Source organism: Palaemon carinicauda, chromosome 31 (genome assembly GCF_036898095.1).
Source record: "Palaemon carinicauda isolate YSFRI2023 chromosome 31, ASM3689809v2, whole genome shotgun sequence".
Classification (NCBI taxonomy): domain Eukaryota; kingdom Metazoa; phylum Arthropoda; class Malacostraca; order Decapoda; family Palaemonidae; genus Palaemon; species Palaemon carinicauda.
The window spans coordinates 13,929,027-13,952,293 of record NC_090755.1 but is presented as its reverse complement, the minus strand read 5'-3'; the positions used below and the strand labels follow the sequence as shown (position 1 = coordinate 13,952,293).

The 23,267-nt window shown below is 35.2% G+C and overlaps 3 protein-coding genes across 41 annotated transcripts in view; 2 read left to right on the top strand and 1 right to left on the bottom strand.

The window, feature by feature from the left end:
* Positions 1-1,464: 1,464 nt before the first annotated feature.
* On the top strand, positions 1,465-21,047 carry LOC137624888 (uncharacterized). Its single transcript, XM_068355827.1, has 26 exons — positions 1,465-1,666; positions 3,714-3,911; positions 5,823-5,929; positions 7,686-7,839; positions 8,277-8,341; positions 8,493-8,601; positions 8,758-8,867; positions 8,995-9,091; positions 9,220-9,432; positions 9,690-9,792; positions 9,928-10,026; positions 10,172-10,232; positions 10,625-10,724; positions 12,054-12,220; positions 12,463-12,518; positions 12,729-12,928; positions 13,052-13,130; positions 13,484-13,599; positions 13,774-13,974; positions 14,400-14,582; positions 15,120-15,247; positions 16,297-16,384; positions 16,883-16,962; positions 17,629-17,749; positions 18,548-18,742; positions 19,235-21,047. The coding sequence occupies exons 1-26, from the start codon at positions 1,534-1,536 to the stop codon at positions 19,462-19,464; spliced, it is 3,393 nt and encodes a 1,130-aa protein (XP_068211928.1). The 5' UTR covers positions 1,465-1,533; the 3' UTR covers positions 19,465-21,047.
* Positions 19,516-23,191, bottom strand: LOC137625103 (dentin sialophosphoprotein-like). The gene is made up of 6 exons (XM_068356035.1): positions 23,099-23,191; positions 20,677-20,859; positions 20,490-20,588; positions 20,231-20,389; positions 19,839-19,985; positions 19,516-19,740 (listed from the first exon to the last, which is right to left on the bottom strand). The coding sequence occupies exons 1-6, from the start codon at positions 23,189-23,191 to the stop codon at positions 19,516-19,518; spliced, it is 906 nt and encodes a 301-aa protein (XP_068212136.1).
* Positions 23,061-23,267, top strand: part of LOC137624310 (UPF0764 protein C16orf89 homolog) — a 173,740-nt gene continuing 173,533 nt past the window's right edge. For all 39 annotated transcript variants that reach the window (XM_068354929.1, XM_068354968.1, XM_068354943.1 and 36 more), the window contains exon 1: positions 23,061-23,206. The gene's annotated coding sequence lies outside the window, so the exon portion shown is untranslated. The remainder of the gene's footprint in view (positions 23,207-23,267) is intronic.

Here is a 23,267-nt window from a genome sequence, read left to right as displayed (position 1 = left end):
TTCTGAACACCAGTTCTGCGTCCATTACTTCAGGCAGACTTAATTATGCAAGAAAAACCCACTTTATTTGAATTTTTTCTGGACTAGGCCTACTGGTTGCAGAATTCTACTCTGACTTATGCATAAATATCAGTTTATTTATTTCTTTGCCTCAATTTGCTATTTTTTCCCTGATGGAGCCCTTGGGCTTACGGTATCCTATTTTTCCAAATAGGGTTGTAGCTTAGCTAGTAATCTTCTTCTTCTTTGTCTACATCTTTTCCCACTTCTATGTGGGGTCGATGTTTCTGGTCAGCTTTCTCCATCTACCTCTGTCCCACACCTCATCACTCCACTCACCTTCGCTTTGGTCTCCCTCTCCTTCTCGTTTCCCTAGCTTAGCTAGTAATGATAATGATAAAAACAGAAGTTAGCATTAAGACCACACAAGGCAGTCAAAAACCCCATTTCAGAACCTAATCTTTTCTGCACATGGTGAAACTATTGAGCACAGACACCAAATCTTGGATTTAGTATACATTGTCTGTATAGCTACCTGCTAAATTTCCTCAATGGGAGGCTAAGAGCTAGAGTATTTAAATTTTCACCAGAGAAAAAAAAAACTGTAATTTTAGGTGCAACACCTGCACGAACCCGTGGTCCAAGAAAACTATCTTCTAGAGCAAAGCGCTGGATAGATCTAGCACTGCTTTGTTTTATCTTTCATATTTACTCTATATAAACTGATAAGATTGTTATGGAAATTCTACCCTTTTACAGATTCCATTTCCTCTAGAGTCTAGACTGACTGCATTTCGTCTTGTAGGCTTATTGTAAAACCCATTTCCTCTAGAGTCTAGACTGACTGCATTTCGTCTTGTAGGCTTATTGTAAAACTAAGACTGAACCTTTGTTCAAACAATATCTGATTCCATATGAAGTAAAATGTTATTATTATTATTATTATTATTATTATTATTATTATTATTAGTTAAGCTATATTAACCCTAGTTGGAAAAGCAGGGTGCTATAAGCACTTTAAGGGCTCTAACAAGAAAAATAGCCCAGTGAGGAAAAGGAACTAAATAAACTACAAAAGAAGTAATGAAACAATTAAAATAGAAATTTCAAAAATAGTAACAACATTAAAATAGTATATTTAAAAAAATAGTAACAACATTAAAATAGCATATTTCAAAAATAGTAACAACATTAAAATAGATCTTCCATGGATAAACGATCATAAGAGATTTACATCAGCCCGTTCAACCTGAAAATATTCGCTGCAAGTTTGAAATTTTGTAGTATTACCGATTCAACTACCCGATTAGGAAGATCAATCCAAAATTTCAGCTAGAATAAAACTTCTAGAATAATATGTAGCAAAGCTTCATGATGGAGAACGCATGGCTATTAGAATTAACTGTATAATTTCATAATTTCTCTTCTCCGTTACCAGCCATGGCAGCGCTGGTTTTAGTGGATGCCACGTGCCCTGGACTTGGACTCAAAACAACCAGCTCTGTCGCTGTCATAACCATAGACGACAACCCTATGGTGGAGCTCATGGTGTGCAGGAAACCGTTACTTGATGTATTTCAAAATGGCAGTCGGATCCTCGTGTCTGAATGCGTGGACGGCGTCTGGACACACTCGGGAGAGACTTGCATTTCGGCAGCTGACGAAGGTAGGCCTATGTTATTGATTGATACGGTGGTATCGTGTTTGCCTAGCATTTGCATGGCAGCAGATCGATATGAGATAATCACATATAAATAAGTTATATGTTACATATGAATGCAAATATCCGCCTCCTAAGGTATGATACAAGTATTGAAATCACCAGCCACGTTTCTTATAACCAGCTAGGGTTCGAATCCTGTGCTTGGGAAGATAATTTTCCCCATTTATTTCTTCCAAGTTTTGAAGGGTTTCAGTGGAAAATACTTTATACGATTAGAAAATGGTTTAAAGTTTTAATACCATCTTTGATAAATGTAACCAGTAGGCCTAGTTGATATAAATATATTTAATTCTTCTTATGTCTTGTTGATCTAAATGAAAAGTGTTAAAATTTCTTGTGATGAAAATATTCAGGATAAAACTAGCAGCCTTTGATAAATGGCTAAGCCATTATTCTCAAACAAAGGAACATTTTAAAACCAGTTTGAATCATTCTTCAGACTCTCTCTCTCTCTCTCTCTCTCTCTCTCTCTCTCTCTCTCTCTCTCTCTCTCTCTCTCTCTCTCTCTCTCTCTCTCTCTCTCTAAGTGGCTCCACAAATAACCGAATGAATATACCACGTTCAAAGACATAATTATGAGCTATTTTCACATAAATTAAAAGCAAACAATTGCGGTCTCGCTACGCTGAGCTGTATAGTCTCTCGAATCCAATTCAATCCAGCAAAGTCTTTTAAAAATAATTTGATTTATTGTAGGTAATATACACTTAAATTCCGTTCGTATTGCTCAAACAATGGAGGAAAATTACACCTTTTATTCAAACTAATTGAGATATTTTCGATGTTGGATAGGATAAAATTTTCTCGTTGAAAGGGACAAATAAAAACTTCGATCACCAGTCCTTTGTTAGAATATTATTGGAACATGTCTTCCTTTGTGGAATAATTTTGAGGTTTTATTTCTTTACAGTTTTATTGTAGAGAATTTAATTTATCGTTAAATCTTGGAGTTTATGTGTACATATACATACCCAAGTACACATATAGGGCATCAATTATTTTAAAGCAACAATTTTTCTAGTTTTCTGTATCTTTTATTTTCAAGAAGAGAGTTCTGAAGGAAAATGTTGAATCTATTAATGTGTGGTATTCTGTATAATCAACTTTTGCCCACAGCTGTTTCAGCTATGAACTATTGGCTTTCATCAGGGTTTCTCTAAAAAGAAAGAACTATCCTATTATCATTATTATTAGCCAAGCTACAACCCTAGAAGGAAAAGCAGGATGCTGTAAGCCCAAGACCCCCAACAGGAAAAAATAGCTCAGTGAGGAAAGGAAATATGAAAATAAATAGGCTATATGAGAAGTAATGAACAATTGAAATAGAATATCTTAAGAATAGTAGCAACATTGAAACATCTTTCATATATAAACTCTAAAAAGAGACTTATGTCAGCCTGTTCAAAAAACAACAAAAGTAAAATTTTATTTGTATGAATCATTTCTTTAAAAAAAAGGCCTGATGAAAGCCAATGGTTATTGGCTGAAACAGCTGCCACTAGCATTAAATTAATTAATGCCACAAATATATATATATATATATATATATATATATATATATATATATATATATATATACTGAAAAAAGATGCAGGAGGAGGAGAAGATGATGAATCGACGAACTAAGAAAGTTTGTGGGTGTGAACTGGCATAGAATGACCATAAACAAATGCCTTTGTTCTGCACTGGACTAGTAATGGGTGATATATATATATATATATATATATATATATATATATATATATATATATATATATATATATATATTACTCTTTTTTCACATATCAGGAGAAGGTATTAACTATCTGGTTTCCATGAAATTATTAGGGGTGAACTTCTAGGCCTATACCTCTGTGCCCTTTCTAACCCTCTCCTTACTCCTACACAACCAGGTACCCAAAATCCAAGCTTAAGTCAACAATAGTATAGTTAGTTCTAGGAGACTAGGTCAAAGTCCCACTTCCACTTTTCTGTACTTGTTCGCTTTCAGAATTCTTCACCCCAGAGTGCAACCGAACCGCGCTGAAGCCCCCCGAAGGGTCGATCGTTAATCCCAGCCTGGACGAGCCCTTTGCAGTCCTCTACAGCTGCACCGACAAAATGAACTGGCTCTCCGGCAAGACTTTTAGCGGGCTGACGCAGTGTATCAATGGTATATGGACGCCAATCTCCGACGCATGCGCAGAAGGTAGGCATGGCGTCTCCCAATCTCCTGGATGGGAGTTAGGGTAGTTTGCTGCAGTCAAGTAAGGTTCGTTGTAAGTTTAAATGTCTAAAGGTTGCTTATGATATGGCAGGGGTAAGGGACAGGACAATGCCCCAGAGACTGAAAATATATCATCATTATTACTTGCTGAGCTACAATCCTAGTTGGAAAAGCAGGATGCTATAAGACCGAGGGCTCCAACAAGTAAAGTGTCCCAGTGAGGAAAGGAAATAAGGAAACAGATAGAATAGTGTGCCTATGTGTACCCTCAAGCAAGAGAAGTCTATCCCAAGACAGTGGAATACAATGTTACAGAGGCTATGGCACTGCACAAGACTAGGGAACAATGGTTTGATTTAGGAGTACCCTTCTCCTAGAAGAGTTGCTTACCATAGCTAAAGAGTCTCTTCTACCCTTACCAAGAGGAAAGTAGCCACTGAACAATTACATTGCAGTAGTTAACCCCTTGAGTGAAGAAGAATTTTTTTGGTTATCTAAATGTTGTCAGGTGTATGAGGACATAGGAGAATGTGTAAAGAATAAGGCAGACTATTTGGTGTATGTGTAGGCAAAGGAAAATGAGCTGTAACCAGAGAGGGATCTATCTGGCCAGTGGTAGTATTTCATATAATCAGCACCCAAGTCCCTCTCCATCAAGCTAGGACCAGGGAGGGCCAAACAATGGCTGCTGATGACTCAGCTTTTAGGCCTATATACCCCCCCCCCATCCCTACCTCACAAGGATGGTGAGGTTGCAGACACTACTAGAAACTATCGAGCTTGAGTTGGTCTAGAACGCCAGTCCAATAGAATGTCAGGAAGGGGCGTTTCCAGCAAACTACTGAATTATTTGCAGATTTTAAGTTGGTCAAGTCAGATTTTTAAGTTGACAATGACTTCTTAACTGTAGGCCTATGCATTTTATCCAAAATTCCAAGTGTGAGAAACACATATGGTCTGTTCTTTCATCAATAGCACAAATAAATAGCACATTAAGAAAGCCTTTTAAGATAGTGATTAATCATTCCTGAAGAAATATTTTAATTCTTTCATTCTGCCATGTTTTGAATATTGTTCCCCGGTTTGGTCTTCAGCTGCTGACTCTCATCTTAATTTGTTAGACAGGAACTTACGGCCTATTAAAATCCTTATTCCTGATGTTTATATTAATCACGCCTTCTCCATCATAAGCCTCAACACTTAACAGTATCCTAAAAGTTTTATTCCAGCTGTGACTAGATTGTGGAATGATCTTCCTAATTTGGTGGTTGAATCGATGGAACTTCAGAAGTTTAAACTTGCAACTAAGGTTGTTTTGAACAGATTGAAATAAGTCCCATTTCTTAGTTATATATATATATATATATATATATATATATATATATATATATATATATATATATATATGTATGTATATATATATATATATATATATATATATATATATATATATATATATATGTATGTATATGTATATATATATATATATATATATATATATATATATATATATATATATATAGATAGATAGATATATATATATATATTATTTTACATTATTTATCATATATAGTTTATTCATTCTATGTATATTTCCAATTCATGCAAGGCTACTTCCCCTGTTGGAACCAGTGTAATTTTAGTATTTTGATTTTCCAACTAGGGTTGTAGTTTGGCTAATAATAATAATAATAATAATAATAATAATAATAATAATAATAATAATAACGTATTGAAAACTTAAAATATATCATTAGGCCAATAAATAAACTTAATAAAGTCAGTAATCAAAGTAGGTCTAGGCCTTCTCTTCTCTGCTCTGCTGCAGCAAGCCATCACAAAACTATTTATCATTTAAAGGTCTATATATATATTATTATTATTTTTTTTCAGAATGTACAGACGTCATCAGAGACTGTTCTCACATAGCCCGTTACATCAACGAATCCGGAGTGTACATGGTTTTCCCCGATGGTAAAAGAGACTCACCTGGTGTGGAGGTAAGAGAACCTTGCTAGACCTATTATTATTATTATTATTATTATTATTATTATTATTATTTGCTAAGCTACAACCCTAGTTGGAAAAGCAGGATGCTGTAAGCCCAGGGGCCCCACCAGGGAAAACAGCCCAGTGAGGAAAGGAAACAAGGAAAAATAAAGTATTTTTAGAATAGTAACATTAAAATAAATGTTTCCTATATAAACTATAAAAACTTTAATAAAACAAGAGGAAGAGAAAGTAGATAGAATAGTGTGCCTGAGTGTACTCTCAAGCAAGAGAACTCTAACCCAAGGCAGTGGAAGACCATGGCGCAGAGGCTATGGCACTACCCAAGACTAGAGAACAATGGTTTGATTTTGGAGTGTCTTTCTCCCAGAAGAGGTGCTTACTAAATCAAAAGAGCCTCTTCTACCCTTACCAAGAGGAAAGTAGCCACTGAACAATTACAGTGTAGTATCCCCTTAAGTGAAGAAGAATTGTTTGGTAATCTGTGTTGTGAGGTGTATGAGGACAGAGGAGGATATGTAAAGAATTGGCCACACTATTCAGTGTGTGTGTGTGTGTGTGTGTGTGTGTGTGTGTGTGTGTGTAGGCAAAGGGAAATGAACCGTAACCAGAGAGAAAGATCCAATGTAGTACTGTCTGGTCAGTCGAAAGACCCCATACCTGTCTAGCGGTAGTATCTCAACGGGTGGCTGGTGTCCTAGCCACTCTACTACCTACTTTTTCCTTGTTACACCTGTCGTGCAACCTATTCTTACATTCAGTATGTAGAAATGTGGTATTCTTTTAGAAGGTTCAGTTAATTTACTATTTTTTTATTCCCTGGTTCCATGTGGGCTGTGGCCTGGACTAGAATTTAGCTTGTGTGAACTGTGTAGGCCTATGCGATTATTCAAAATTCAGGGATATAGTTTATTCATTCTAATGATATCAATACGAATATCCACTGTTTGGATTATTGTGATAAATTTACAATCTTTCAATATTTTGTCATTTTGGGGAATAATTTTATTAACTTTGTATAAATATCTGAGTATTTAGTTCTCTTGCTTGAGGGTACACTCGGGCACTTCCTCTTGTTTTGCTAAAGTTTTTATAGTTTATATAGGAAATATTTAATTAGCTGATGTTACTGTTCTTAAGATATTTTATTTTTCCTTCTTTCCTTTCCTCACTGGGCTATTTTCCCAGTTGAGCCCCCTGGGCTTATAGCATCCTGCTTTTCCAACTTAGGTTGTAGTTTAGCAAATAATAATAATATTAATAATAATAATAATTAATAATAGTAGTATTCCAGAAGTTTTATTCCACCTGTGACAAGACTATGGAATGATCATCCAAATCGGGTAGTTGATTCAGTGGAACTTCTATAGTTCAAACTTCCAGCAAATGTTTTTATGTTGAACAGGCTGACATAAGTCTCTTTTAATAGTTTCTATATGAAATATGTTTTAATGTTGTTACTGTTCTTAAAATATTCTAATTTAATTGTTCATTACTTCTCTTGTATTTTATTTTCTTATTTCGCTTCCTCACTGGCCTGTTTTTCCTTGTGGGAACCCCTGGGCTTATAGCATCCTGCTTTTCAAACTAGGGTTGTAGATTAGCTAATAATAATAATAATAATAATAATAATAATAATAATAATAATAATAATAATAATAATAATAATAATAATAATAATAGTATGAAAATTAAGTGCAAAATAAAGCAATTTAGTCAATTTATATATTTTTGGATTTTATCAAGGTCTGGTGTTATCTGGAAGACAGTGAGCACCCAGGAGGGAGCGGTTGGACTGTGTTAATGAGAGCGGTCGCTGGAAATATCGTGTTCCCGAATCTACCGGCTAGCAGCTATAGCGAGGCAATAAACGACCCCTCTAACGATAACTACTTTCTAGGTACAATCTAATGTAATTAGATTACATAATATCTTTATTTTACAATTTTGAAAGCAAACGAAAACGAGAATTGATTATATTCGCATATTTATCGTATAAGTTGTTTAGCATTGGTCTAGCCTTTGCATCAGCACCTCTTTTTCGTGTGTGCGTTTTTTCTTAAAATATATTGAGTCTGATTAAACTTTGATTTATCATTAACTTGAGTTGTGATTTCTTTATAATGGTGATTCCTTTATAGTTCTGATATATCCTACATTTCATTAAAAGGAAAAGCGATTGTTATAATACTTTTTTGAATTATTTGTATTTTAAAGCCAGTGAACCCGGGCATTATTTTATTGATATATTAAATTATTTATCTTTTTCTTTTGTATATATATACATATATATATATATATATATATATATATATATATATATATATATATATACAGGTTTCAACACACTCTTGAAAATGAATTGGAACAACAGTGCTACCAGGAGGCCGTTAGTACTACAGGTAAGCAAACTCTCTCTCTCTCTCTCTCTCTCTCTCTCTCTCTCTCTCTCTCTCTCTCTCTCTCTCTCTCTCTCTCTCTCTCTCTCTCTCTGAATATATTCGTGAGTACATTTTTGTGAAGTCTTTGTGACGTAGGCCTATTTTTTTCCAGATACTTTTATCAGCCGATGATGGATATGAATACCATATTACTTATGACAATTTCGTCATAGATAATGACTTCTCACTGCTGAGTGTTGGCGAGTCCTTAGGAACAGCTTGTATGTATCAAAACAATATATATATATATATATATATATATATATAGTGTATATATGCATGCTAATAAAACTTAAATATTTATAAATATACTGATAACACGAAGAGAAATGCTCTTTTTCATTCCAATAAAAATTTTCCGTATTTTTTCTTTCTAGGGAACCAATTAGGTGAACACATAGGGTATCCATTTTGGAAACCGGACGGCAAGAGTGCCTGGTGGACCCCACTCGACCCGGCGCTTGCCGATGACGTGTTCCATAATCAAGTGAGCCAATTAAGATTGGTTTTTTTTAAGTATATTTTTCTTTTATATTGTTTTAAAATTGAGCTACAATTAATGTTTATAATGAGAGCTTTGTTATAATTCTTCTTCTTGTTTTTTCCACGTTAAGTCTTGGCTCACCGATGCAGCTCCCCGCTGGAAACTTTGGGATGCGCTGAAGATCAACAGTGTCAAACTACGGTTTAGGCCTCTCTCTTATGATAATGGTTAGTAGGCCTATGCTACTGGTAAAAATAAAACACCAATAATATCTTATCATCATAAAAAACGCAATTTATAGACCTAATAGTGAAATAAACCATCTATAGGCCTAATTGGTTAATCTTTTACACAGAGGTCAACTGTCCAATCCATGTAGACTTGTTTGGGAAATATTACAATAGGCCTATTGAGAGACTCCCGGGAATCCATATAGAATTCTCGTGTTGGAGAGACATGCATTACATGGCTGGTCCTGGAAACACACTATACACTACTGGAATTATGGAGTGTCTATGGAATGGTGGCTACCCCATATGGAATGAGACGCTCAACGTCCCATGCAAATGTAGGTTGTTTTAGATGTGTTCATTTCGTTTAAATCAACTTTAGACTTATAGTTTTTATATGACCTTTGATGTGTTAGATTAGATTGAGGTATTTCTATATGTTAATTACCATATCATCACAAAACAAATAGTTCTGTTTTTTCGCAATAAAATTGTGCAATTTCAATAAAAAAAATTATAAGCAACACATTTCTACTTTAATAAATGATTTAATAATAACGAAAACCAAACAAAATCCTCTTTTTTTTTCCCACAGTCACTTGTCCGGATTTCTTCATGGCGACTTACGATGAGAGATATTGCTACAATTTCACAAAATTAGCCCAGCCAAACTTCGGTTTCGTCAGCGGGGCTTTGACGTAAGCATAAAATTTTATTTGAATAATTTAACTTCATTACTTGACGTTACAAAAACAACTTAATTCTGACAAGATTCGAAAATCGAACGAAAGAAAGCGGCGTTTAAACATGTTGCGTTCTATTCTCCCGAACAGGTGTGCCAAGTTGAACGCATCCCTGGCTATCGTAGGTGATATGGCTTACTTGGACGATGCAGAGACCGGAGTTACTTACTTTTCTGCCCATAATTACAGGTTCGTTGAATTTATTCTTTGTCTCCTTATCTTTCCTTCTTCTTAGAATTAATCTCAGTATTATTAACGTTATTATTGTTGCTAACATATGTTCTGTGGATAGATATGATAAAGATATTAATACCTTTACTTTATCTTCCTACAGAGGTGGAAATAACATTATAGGCCCATTACCTACACTCCTTACCTGCAATGATGTCTGCGAGGTAGATAAGAGAGATTCTATTTGGGTTTATGGGGTAGAAAATTATAAAATAGAGCACATACATTCCTATCTCTCCCAAATTTTAATTACTGATTGGAAATTATAAGGCCAACTTTTGGTGAAAGTATTGTAGAAATCTATGAGTAATATTTGGGCTAACATCTCTCTCTCTCTCTCTCTCTCTCTCTCTCTCTCTCTCTCTCTCTCTCTCTCTCTCTCTCTCTCTCTCTCTCTCTCTCTCTCTCTCTCTCTCTCTCTCTCTGTATATATATATATATATATATATATATATATATATATATATATATATATATATATATATATATATATACACACATATACAGTGTACCCCTCAAAACCGTAACTAAATCAGCGCGCGATTTTCTTCTAAAGGCAACAGGGACCGAAGAATGTCTTTCGCTGTCAAAAGGTGGCTATTACGATTTCCAAAGTTGCAAGGATTCTTCAACTCAAGTTATCTGCGAGTATCCAGGTTCGTGCCAAAGAGTTTTTATTAATTTTATACTGAAGATGAACAGAATTCATTAATAACAGTTATAGTGACTTGAATGAAAAAGACCAGGTGTTTGACACCTTTGGCTTAAATCAACGGGTTCCCCAAACCTCTTGTCTCCCTGCAAGCCACTTAAGACCAGTGATGTATTAACCCATGACAGAACTGCAAGACTAATAGCTTATTTGGGTTCCTCAATAACCCCCGATGGACAAGCCTTCGGGCATATTTCACACACTTTTTTGTACGTTCTATTTCATATTTAGCACTAAAAAAAAAGTTGCATAGGCCCCTGCCCTAGCTGGACCCCTAGACTTCAGTCTAGTCAGCCTCATGGATAATGTAGCCTTGCTTAAAACCATCCCAGGTCCATGAGTTTGACATGCCTGTCTTAAATTAACAGGTTCCCAAAATCTCTTGTCATTTTGTCTCTTAAGACCATCCCCGGGCCATGATTCTGACACTCGTGGTTTAAACCAATAGGCTCCCAATTAATAAAAAGGGAGAATCTTTATTGTGTCGGTAAATCTTTCTTTAGATATCAGGGCCAAAGATCTCTGAGACAAATAGCAACCATTCGACCCTGCTAGGCGATCAATCAGCCCAATCTATGAGCGATTTGATGACAGTACCAGGAAAAACTGGTTGAAAATAAATCTATTATTTGACATTGAACTCCTCTGTAGAATTTATTATTATTAAAACTTTCCTTCAATTTGATTTGATTAATGAAATTTGGTCCATATAGCTCACTAAGGAGGCCAGGACCACAAGCAGTTTTATTAGGGAGTAAAAGTTAAAAAAATAAAATTTGGATACAAAGAAGGAAGAAACAAATAAACTAGGAACAGCATATTGATCTAATACAATGAATTGTCTCCAAGTAAAACTAGCTATACTCTCCCTCTGAGTTTTCAAATGAATTAGCCAACAACTTGCCTTTCCTTCTAGTGCTATGTCTAAAAGTTAAAAGGTCACTCCTTAATGACAGAGGCAAAGAACAGGTCAATGACCTAGAGACTGTTCATGTATACATAATCAGCATGCGAGGGCCAGGCAGTGGCTGCTAATGATTCAGCAGGTCGACTTATAGGCTCCCTCATACCCCCTAACAGAAGCTCACAAGGACAGTGAGTTTACAGACAATACTAGATACTATTGAGCTTGGGTGGGGCTCAAATTCCTTCCAATGGAGTGTGAGACAGGAATAGGCTACCACAACCCTAAAGAATCATTGTGTTGAAATGATACCTGCCCTGAAAAGCTTCTCAATTAGCTTAAACCTAAACTCGATTTCTACGCTTACAGGACGTTGTCCATCACCTTACGTCGAACACAGGGGTCTCTGCTACAGGGTCGTCGACACTGGTGTATCCGACCTTCTCTCCACCCAAGCCGTGTGCAATCAGGATGGTGCATCTCTGGCATACCCAGAGGATATGGACACCTTAAAATTCATTGCAGGACTGGTCGAAGTGAGTATCTCTTCGAACAAGAGGACTATTATTGAATTATCTTATAGGATTCTAAAGAAGGATTGGTTTATACTTACGCATGTGTACAGCCAGGTTTCTTTTTCTCATTCATGTGTATAAATGTACAGTATCTATATACCTGATTGAATACTCACACATACATATATGAATATTGGCATTACCCATGAATATTGAAAGGTAACTTTATTCTTTTGTCTTCCTTAACTTTTGCATATTCTCAGACAACACTTGACCCTGCAAGCACTGAAATCATCGCAGCCATTGGACTGAATGAAGCGTACGTTTGCAGTGTCTCCTCATGTTTGAAGATGAAACTTGCATGCATTCATTCATCTGATTGCTCATCCTGTGGTCCATATATCTCACTGTTTGTTCTTACCTCGTGTGTTCATTTTTGATGCTACGTAGCAATATGGATATGTCTATATATATACATATTAGAAAGATTACGAGTATAGTTTAATCTTCTAAACTGTTGCTTCTACAGTTTAGGAGACTGGACTTTCAACGGCTTATACACTCCGTCGGATGATGTCATAGAAATGGCGGGAATATCTCCTTCCCCAGCTCAACTGTGGAGACTCCTGGTCATTCCTCTACCTAGTCCCTCCCAGCTAGATCTTATCCCCGCCTCTTTGGAATCTAACGATGGAACTATTGCCATATGCCAGCTGTACGGACCCATATGTAAGTAACGGCTATATGTACACTTGGTATTCGATTTACTCACTTTAATATATGCGGGCTAATAGCAATGTATGGGTCTATGGGTTATTGTTTCTGCTTAGCTTTTCAATGGTATATTTCCAGCTTGCTTTACCTCGCCTCCTGAGCCAACGGTCAACATGACGATGATATGGAATGGTGAATCAGATATGGCGCTTTACGAGTAAGTTTTCCCCCTAACGTTCTAACTCAAATATATTCGTATTTAGGTTTGTAATTCATCTCTAAGCATCATAGGATGTCTAAGATTAATTTTAGAAGCCTAAAGTATACATTTATAGAAAAAAATTACTTCACCTATTAGAAACATTACTAGGCCTATATTTGCTATAGATTTCAGTATAACATTTATTTGATAAATCTTCATAAGTAAAAATAACTAGGGCCTATTTCGTGTTCACAAAATAAAAAGGAACATTATTCAATATATAATTGTTACTAAATATAGCTTATTTTGGAAAAAAAATACTATGATATGTTTTTGAAACACAAGTGATCTTCCTTCAAATCTCACAGGTGTCTGCCTGGATATTTCGTCGAAGGAAATATTTCTGTCACTCAACAAAATATCACCTGCATTGGAGGACTTGGAGAGTGGCACCCTCAAATGAAAAACTGCTTGGCTTCTGAAGGTACGCCTAGCCCGGTCCAAGCATCTAATCCTCACGACTTTCCTGTTAGATAAATGTCGACTACTAACCCTAACCCAAATCTTCTTTGCTTTAGACCAAGAAAATAAAGATACATGATTAGATAGATAGATAAATACATAAAAAAAAATAACATCTCTATCTTCTTCACTACAGTCTGCCTCGAGCCGTTATCCGACGCGTCTAAAACCCTGGAAAACTCAACCGACTCAAACTTACGCTTCTTGAATGGGACAGGGATCTTCTTCTGCCCGGAATCCATGGCCACGGTGGAAGGGAACACCACGCAGACGATTACTTGTTCGTCTACCGGCTCTGGCTACGCATTTGACCCTCCGACAATCCTGCCTTGCAATGGTAATTATTTGAACGTGTTGATTAAAAATTTCTATTATTGAATGCAAAATTAAGTTATTTATTGCTACATAGATCTATATGAATGCATAATTCTTCTTCTTCTTTGTCTACATCTTTTCCCACTTCTATGTGGGGTCGATGTTTCTGGTCAGCTTTCTCCATCTACCTCTGTCCCACACTTCATCACCGGTTAATCCCTTTGATCGAAGGTCATCCTTGATACAATCCACCCACCTTCGCTTTGGTCTCCCTCTCCTTCTCGTTCCCTGTACCTCCATTTCCATCACTCTCCTCCCAATATACTGTTCATCTCTTCTCATGACATGACCATACCATCTCAGTCTACTTTCTTGGAATTTATCTGATAGTTTTCTAACTCCTGTGGTAACCCTAATTACCTCATATGAATGCATACCATGCTTCAGTTTGTATATCGGAGCCTCTGGCAGACAACAGCGAAGTGCAGTGGACGAATGCAACCGTTTGGACAGTTGGCGCTGTAGTCACAGCTGACTGTTTCCCAGGTCACATGCTGAACATTTCATCGAACACGCAACACAGCCTGTGTACAGAAACGGGATGGGAGGTCAAGGAAGGATGTTATCCAGGTAGAATCTATTATTTCTGATTAAGGATCCATAGAAACACATATTTTATTCATAATCCATGAGAAATTAGATTAAATGCAATATAACATATTTCCTCCAACTCAAAGACTTAGAGAGATCAGGGTTTGTATAATTAGGCAAAATACAAATTATTTCAAATTTTTCAATTTTAATTATTCATTACTTCTTTTGTAGTTTATTAATTTCCTTATTTTCTTTCTTCACTGGGCTACTTTTCCCTTGATGGAACCCTTCGGCTTATAGCATAGGCTTGCTGATTTTTTCATGTATATACATATATGTATATACAGTATATATATATATATATATATATATATATATATATATATATATATATATATATATATATATATATATATACATATATATATATATATATATATATATATATATATATATTCATATATATATATATATATATATATATATATACATATATATATATATATATATATATATATATATATATATTCAAATCACAAAAAATATATAAATAGACCTCTAAATCCACCCCAGCGTGTGAGAACGCTCCCCCAGAAGTCGCACCTGGGAGCAACGTGGTACAAAGTGACTTCGTCTCGAATAACGTCGGCGCCGTTTTGGTCTACAACTGCCTCGATGGATATTTCATCCCACCCACAGAGGTCAGATTATACTAATAAGCCCTGCCTACTTGATGATGTCATAGCCAATCATGTTGTCGCCCTTACAAATTTTTAACTATACTGACTTCTAATCATTTTAAGGGAATGTGTTGTGACCGCTGTTATCGCAGGAGGCAATATATATTTGGCCCTGGCGCACAGAGTGGGTGTGGCTTATTTCGCCTGGAATATCTGCGGCCACTATATTGTACGTGACCCGTCGAAAATGATAGGGTATGACTACACCCTTTCACCCTTCCATAGGGACGGTGAGAGACCAAGTAATCATACGTCTGGTAATACCATTGAGTGTGTCAGGACATAGTACAAACACACACACACACTTTCGCCGGTTCGATGTAGACTATTGCTTTCTCCATCATAAGACTCAATACTCAACTCAACAGTATTCTAGAAGTTTCATTCCACCTGTGATCAGACTGTGGAATGGTCTGTTTAATGTGGTAGATGGGATCAGTGGAACTTTGAAAGTTCAAACTTTAAAAATTATTTTACAAATAATAAGAGGTTTATATAGGTCTCGTTTTATAGTTTATATGTGATTTATTTAGTGAATGTTATTTCTTGATATATTTTATAATAATATTATTTCTCCTCTTTAGTTTATTTGTTACTTCTCTGTTTCCTTTCCATACAGGACTGCTTTTCCAGTCATGGTCTTATATAATAATAATAACAACAACAACAGCAACAACAACAACAACAACAACAACAACAATAATAATAATAATAATAATAATAATAATAATAATAATATTGATAATAATAATATTAATAATAATAATAACAACAACAACAACAACAAAATCAATAATAATAATAATAATAATAATAATAATGCATTCACGAATAGTAACAAGTAAAGCCGAACAAACTCTACGGATACACCACACCACATTTAATTTCGTTTCAATTTACGGTATTCATCAATATAAAAAAGGTCACCAATGTATGAATAGTCACCAATCTATAAATAGTAACCAATATATAAATACTCACAAATTCTATCATTTTCTTTTCCAATTTAGCTTGGTAAAATGCCTGAAAACCAGACGAGTGTCACTTGCATGCAAAATAACACATGGGTACCTGCTGATATTCCAAGTTGCTCTAAACGTAAGTATTGACTATTCTACTTCTCCATTCATCATCTCGTACTTCGTTTTTCATAATCCTTAGCCATGTAGGCCTGGGTCTTCCAACTCTTCTAGTGCCTTGTGGAGCCCAATTAGATGTTTAGTGAACTAATCTCTCTCGGGGAGTGCGAAGAGCATGCCCAAACCATCTCCATCTACCCTTCACCATGATCTCATTCACATATGGCACTCGAGTAATCTCTCATATAGTTTCATTTCTAATCCTTTCCTGCCATTTAACTCCCAATATTCTTCTGAGAGCTTTGTTCTATAATCTACTAAATCTGGTGGATATTGTACAAAATCTGTTGGATATTGTACAAATACTGTTGGATATTGTGCAAAATCTATTTGATATTTTTCAAAATCTGTTTGATATTGATCTGTTAGATATGGCCAATTGAATTATTGTAACTATCAATTAATGATCTATGTAGCTTATTTGTTTCCCAAATGTAAGTACAATTGTCGCTTACAGTGTGCCTGGATGACCCCGTAAGCGTATCGCCTCCCACTAACTCTTCATGGAATGGAATTGACAGAGAAATCGGAACTGAGGTAACGTTCTTTGTAATATTACCCATGGAAAGGTTGGCACAGTGTAAAATCCGGACGTCGGATGCCGTCCGGGAGGATAGAAAATCGCTTGTATCACCTGGAAAGACACGAAAATACACCTCTTTTTTGCGACTGGTAATGTTCACTGATACTTTCTGTTATTTTCTGAATAAATGTTCGAAAAATATTGGTTTATTTTCATGTTATTAAGAATAATCTCAATCGGACGTCAACATTACACTATTTAACTGGGTAAAATAGCGGGCAGTTAAATAGTGTAATGTTGACGTCCGATTGAGATTATTCTCAATAACATGAAAATAAACCAATATTTTTCAAACATTTATTCAGAAAATAACAGAAAGTATCAGTGAACATTACCAGTCGAAAAAAGAGGTGTATTTTCGTGTCTTTCCCGGTGATAGGCCTACAAGCGATTTTCTATTCTCCCGGACGGCATCCGACGTCCGACGTCCGGATTTTACACTGTGCCGGAAAGGTTTTCTTTGAAAAAAAAAACTATTTTTTTTAAAGACAAACTATGATATACCATATACAGTACTATTAAGAGTGGATTCAGATATTAGATTAAAATCCCAAATGGATTTTTGATATACTTCAAAGTATTTATAAACAGATAAACATCTTTTGTTATCCATTTTCCAGGTGGTACTCTCATGCCCCAACGAACATTACTTTCCGGACATGAATCAAACGTTGATCATCACTTGTGGGGAAGATGGGCTGTGGACCGCATACAGCTCCGATTCTGTCCAGTGTCGAATACGTAAGTTGGTTTATGTTTGAGTTAACTATAATAGGTAGTATTAAGTAGGTAGTAGGCTGGCCAAGACATCAGCCTCCCTTTGAGATACTACCACCGGAGAGTTATTGGGTTTTTTGACTAGCAAGATAGTACTGCATTGGATCCCTCACTGGTTACGGCTCGCTTTTCCATTGCCTACATATACACTGAATAGTCTGGCCTATTCTTAATATATTCTCCTCTGTCCTTATACACCTGACAACACTTAAGATGACTGGAAAATTCTTCTTCACACAAGGGATTAACTACTTTCCTGTAATGGTTCAGTAGCTACAGTCCTATTGGTAAGGGTAGAAGAGACTTTAGCTATGGTAAGCAGGTCTTCTAGGAGAAGGACACTCCAAAATCAAACCACTGTCCTCTGGTCTTGGGTAGTACCGTAGCCTCTGTACCATGGTCTTCCACTGTCTTGGGTTAGAGTTCTCTTGCTTGAGGATACACCCAGGTACACTATTCTATCTGTTTCCTTATTTTCTTTCCTCGTTAGGTTATTTGCCCTGTTAGATTCCTTGGGCTTATAGCGTCCTACTTTTCGGACTATGATTGTAACATAGATGATGATAATAATAATAATAATAATAATAATAATAATAATAATAATAATTTAGTAATGACAAATTTTCACACTAACCTATAAATACGTTCACTCTTAAGAAACCAATCACCAAAAATCTGTTATTTCTGTTAATTTTGATTACAAAAAATTATTATTTCTATTAATTTGAAAAAAATTTGTTATCTCTATTTATTCTATTCTAGCCGCCCCAGGCGTACCCCCACAAGCCCCTGAAGGAACAGTACTCGAACAAAACCAGACCAATTTCTTCGTGGGCGATTTCTTGAACTTCACCTGCGAGCCTCCGCAAATGAGTGCCAGCGGAACCACTTACGTCACAGTCCAGAGCACCAATGAGGGATGGACGGAGTTGGATCCGTCTTTTGTTTGTCATAATGGTAAAAAATTGTTTGAAAGATAGTCAAGCGAGTGTCTATAGAATACTATTTCCTTTCGTTATCTATGTATGTTTATTTGTATACATATCTTTCTCATTTTTTTTTACTGTGTTTAGGAATAACTCATAACCTGTAAATATGATTATGCCAAATATTTACTTGTTGAATTTACTAAAATTATCAAGCGAGTGTCTATGTAGGCCTACCTATAAATATAATGATGTATATAGATAAAATCTTTACTTGTCATGAAATTTACGAAAATTGTCAAGTGAGTGTCCATTAAATACTAATTCCTTTCATTTTTTATGCATGTTTATCTGTATACATAGTTTTTTTCATTAATTTGTTTACTATATATACGAGTATTTCAAAATCTTTAAATATGATAATGAATATATATCAAATATTTACTTTAAATGATCAAAAATTTTACGAAGATTATCAAGCGAGTATCTAAAGTCACTCAATTGATTTGTATTATTCTCAAAGTATGCCTGGGCGCCCCACCCACCCCGCCCGAGGGCGTGACCTCCAACTACACGGGCGTCCCCATCTGGGGCACGTGGGTGAACTACGTGTGCCAGGGCACCTTCATCGGACATCCCGTGGACTCCTTCCTAGTCACTTGCGAGAGTGGAACCTGGTCTCATAGCAAATTGCCATTCTGCGGTAAGTCACAATCATTATCACCATCATTATCACCATTATTATCACCATAAACATCATTACTACCACCAACATGATCATCATTGTCACTAATATCATCATCATCATTCTTTGGCGCTTTCCTCACCATTACCACCATCATCATCAATATCATCCTTACCACCGTTATGATTATCATCATCATTATCACCATCATCTACAATATCATTGCCACCATCTAAATCGCCATTGTTATTATCATCATCATCATCATTATCACCATTATCCTCATCATCGTCAATATCACTATCACCATTATTATTGTCATCACCATCCTTATCACCATCACCCTTATTGTAATATCACTATCACCATGACTATCATCATTACACCACTGTCATTATCACCACCACCCTTATTGTAATATCACTATCCCCATCATTATCACCATGACTGACATCCTTATCACCACGACTGCCATCCTTATCACCACCACCCTAATTGTAATATCACTATCACCATCATTATCACCATGACCGTCATTACTATCACCATCACTATCATCATCATCACCACTGTCATTATCACCACCACCCTAATTGTATTATCACTATCACTATCATTATCACCATGACTGCCATCCTTATCCCCATCACTATCATCATCACCACTGTCATTATCACCACCACCCTTTTTGTAATATCACTATCACCATCATTATCACCATGACTGACATCCTTATCACCATCATTATCACCACGACTGCCAACCTTATCACCATCACCACCATCATTATCACCACTACCCTAATTCTAATATCACTATCACCATCATTATTACCATGACTGACATCCTTATCACAATCACTATCATCATCATCACCATGGTCATTATCACCACCACCGTTATTGTAATATCCCTATCATCATCATTATCACCATGACTGCCATCCTTATCACCATAATTATCACCACAACTGCCATCCTTATCACCACCACCCTAATTGTAATATCACTATCACCATCATTATCACCATGACTGTCATTCTTATCACCATCACTATCATCATCATCACCACCAATGTCATTATCACCATCACCTTAATTGTAATATCACTATCACCATCATTGTCACCATGACTGCTATCCTTATCACCATCACTATCATCATCATCACTGTCATCATTATTACTGCTACCCTTATTTTAATATAATTTTCACCATCATTATCACCATGAATGCCATCCTTATCACCATCACATCACCATCATTATCACCATGACTGACAACCATATCACCATCACATTCACCATCATCACCACGATCATGATCACCATGACTGACATCCGTATCATCATCACTCCCACCACCATCATCATCATTATCACCATAATTATCACATTTATCATGTATATAACCATAATCATCACCTTCAACATGAATATCTTCATCACCATATTGAGAAAATACCTTCCATTTTCACCACATGTTCAAGCCATCTGAGATTTAATATTTACCGTATTATCAATTGAATAATATCTTATATCTCGTGTCATTCAGAAATTAACTAACTTAAGAATCATTTCCAAATGGTCGATTAAGTAACTATTGTTTGACCAGTAAATAATTACCATTAATTACTCAATATTTTCTAAATATTCAACTAGGGATATTTTTTTTGTTTACATAATTAATTACTATTTTTATATTTTCATGATATTTCCTATGGAAAAATAACGTGTTTGTTGAGGTAAAGTATCTATTTAATTATTAATTATATATATATATATATATATATATATATATATATATATATATATATATATATATATATATATATATATATATATATATATATATATATATATATATATATATATATATATATATATATATATATATATATATAATTTTAATAATTTCTCTCACAATCCTTAAGTACATTTAAAGATGAGTATATTCAATATTTTAATTACGAAAAAGGTAATTGTATTAGTAATAAGACATGTAAATATGACTATTGGTTTCTTCATAAGCACAGAAATCTCTCTCTCTCTCTCTCTCTCTCTCTCTCTCTCTCTCTCTCTCTCTTCTATAATTTCTTATTAAAGAGGCTTCCATTATTTCATAACTGTTCTCTAATATGATTATTTGAGTATGTATACATGTGTACACTTTCTTTTATGTCAAATATATACTGTATATATAAAATCTCTAGCCTTGTATTTTATTTTCCCAAGAATACACCTAGATTTAATCTATAACAGTATACAAATATATCATTATACAACAAAAGTTATATGAACTAAGCAGGTGTCTGAGTGGTACAGCACATAGCTCATGTTTTAAAGTCCAGTGGAGGTTCCAACTGGCTACCAATCCACTGAGCTGTAAAAGGCCACTTACTGTGCTGGAGAAACAATGTGTAGGGCTTGCAATATCATCCCTAAAAAAATATGCCTCTTCTCAGACGTGGTAAATCAGTCTGACATAAAAAATAATTGCTGAAAACATGAGAGGCCTATAGTTGAAAGGTCGCCAAGTTCGATCTCCAAGTGCGCCTAATAGATTATCCTAAGTGGTCTAATGTTCGCATTGGATCCTTGAGTAGACATTACAAAAGGATATGGACATAGTGAGGTTAATGTGTCTATTATCTATACGATAGAATTTCCCAATTTAAAGATCAAAGGGGTTAAATTATCCAGGCGAATCATTTACCTGGCACTGTGTCAAGACACAGGGATAATGATCGGGAGATATTTTATCATTAAAGGTACACATTTCTTTGTCCTTTGTCTACTCTCCAGCAACCGGCAGTGGCATAGCTGGTATATTATAAACCAGCCTTAAGCTTAATTGATGAAATTAACATATATTAGATCTGTTTAAGGAAAGTCAGCTTGAATATTACTTAATTACAAAGCATTTCACACTCGGACGTTTATTGTAAGAAAATCATTAGTCCCAGTATTTACGCATGCGTCATGCTTGGCTTTGTGTATGTCCCTGCAAACTACTCATTATCTTTCAATTAAATTACAGTGTAATGATACTGATAAGATAAGCTTTATCGAAATTTTCAATGTGTGTAAATTTCAAAATTTGATTCTAAAATTTGGCTAGTGAAAATTTAGCTTTGGCGTAAGCCATTTTTCAAATAAACAAAATGGGGTCTTAGTGTTTAGAACACATATGAAGTTGTAGATTAAAATATGCGTTTACTGGATGCATTTGTAGAACAGAATAAAATTATGCTTATTTATTCATGCTACATGTGTAAGGATTATGATAATGTGAAAATATGAATAAATGTTTTCTCGTGTTGGAGAGAAAAGTGGCAACAGGGGTGACGCTCAATGAGGACGCGGATTATAAAGTTGCCAGTTTATCTATTTTGTAATCTATTAAATATATAATTTAGTACAATATCAGTTAAATATTCATTGATTTACAATTAATCTATTTCAAAAAGATTATTATGATTAATATATTTATACCAAAAAACTGTAATATGCATCGATATAGATCAGTAGTACCATTGAAATCCCTCTGTTTGAATATATATCTCCAGTTGAGGATACATCAGTTGATACTGAAAATTTAATTTAGGAAAGATTATAAGATATCTTTAGAAGTATAATAAAAGGTGAAGAAGCACGTTATACTTATAATATATCTAAATATAATTAAACATATGGCGACTAACTGCATCTCTGCGCAACCGCCGCGCCGGACAGTTCGAGCTACGTTGTCTCTGCCGTCGAAGAAGTGATGAAGACGCGCCGTAAATATCCATCATTTTTATCTGTTTAAGGTAATGTATGGCTTCGTCTTTATCAACAAATTATTCCATTGACCTCCTAGCACGCGCTGCG

Excerpts from the sequence above, each read along its gene's own strand:
- LOC137624888 (XM_068355827.1), top strand. The coding sequence starts at position 1,534 with ATGGTGGAGCTCATGGTGTGCAGGAAACCGTTACTTGATGTATTTCAA. Across the intron at positions 12,221-12,462 it reads TCATTGCAGGACTGGTCGAA|ACAACACTTGACCCTGCAAG; the intron begins GTGAGTATCTCT and ends GCATATTCTCAG. Across the intron at positions 13,975-14,399 it reads GACAATCCTGCCTTGCAATG|TTTGTATATCGGAGCCTCTG; the intron begins GTAATTATTTGA and ends ACCATGCTTCAG.
- LOC137625103 (XM_068356035.1), bottom strand. The coding sequence starts at position 23,191 with ATGATGGATATTTACGGCGCGTCTTCATCACTTCTTCGACGGCAGAGA. Across the intron at positions 20,860-23,098 it reads GGCGGTTGCGCAGAGATGCA|GTATTTTCTCAATATGGTGA; the intron begins GTTAGTCGCCAT and ends TGAAAATGGAAG. Across the intron at positions 19,986-20,230 it reads TGATAAGGATGTCAGTCATG|GGTGGTGGTGATAATGACAG; the intron begins GTAATAATGATG and ends TAATACAATTAG.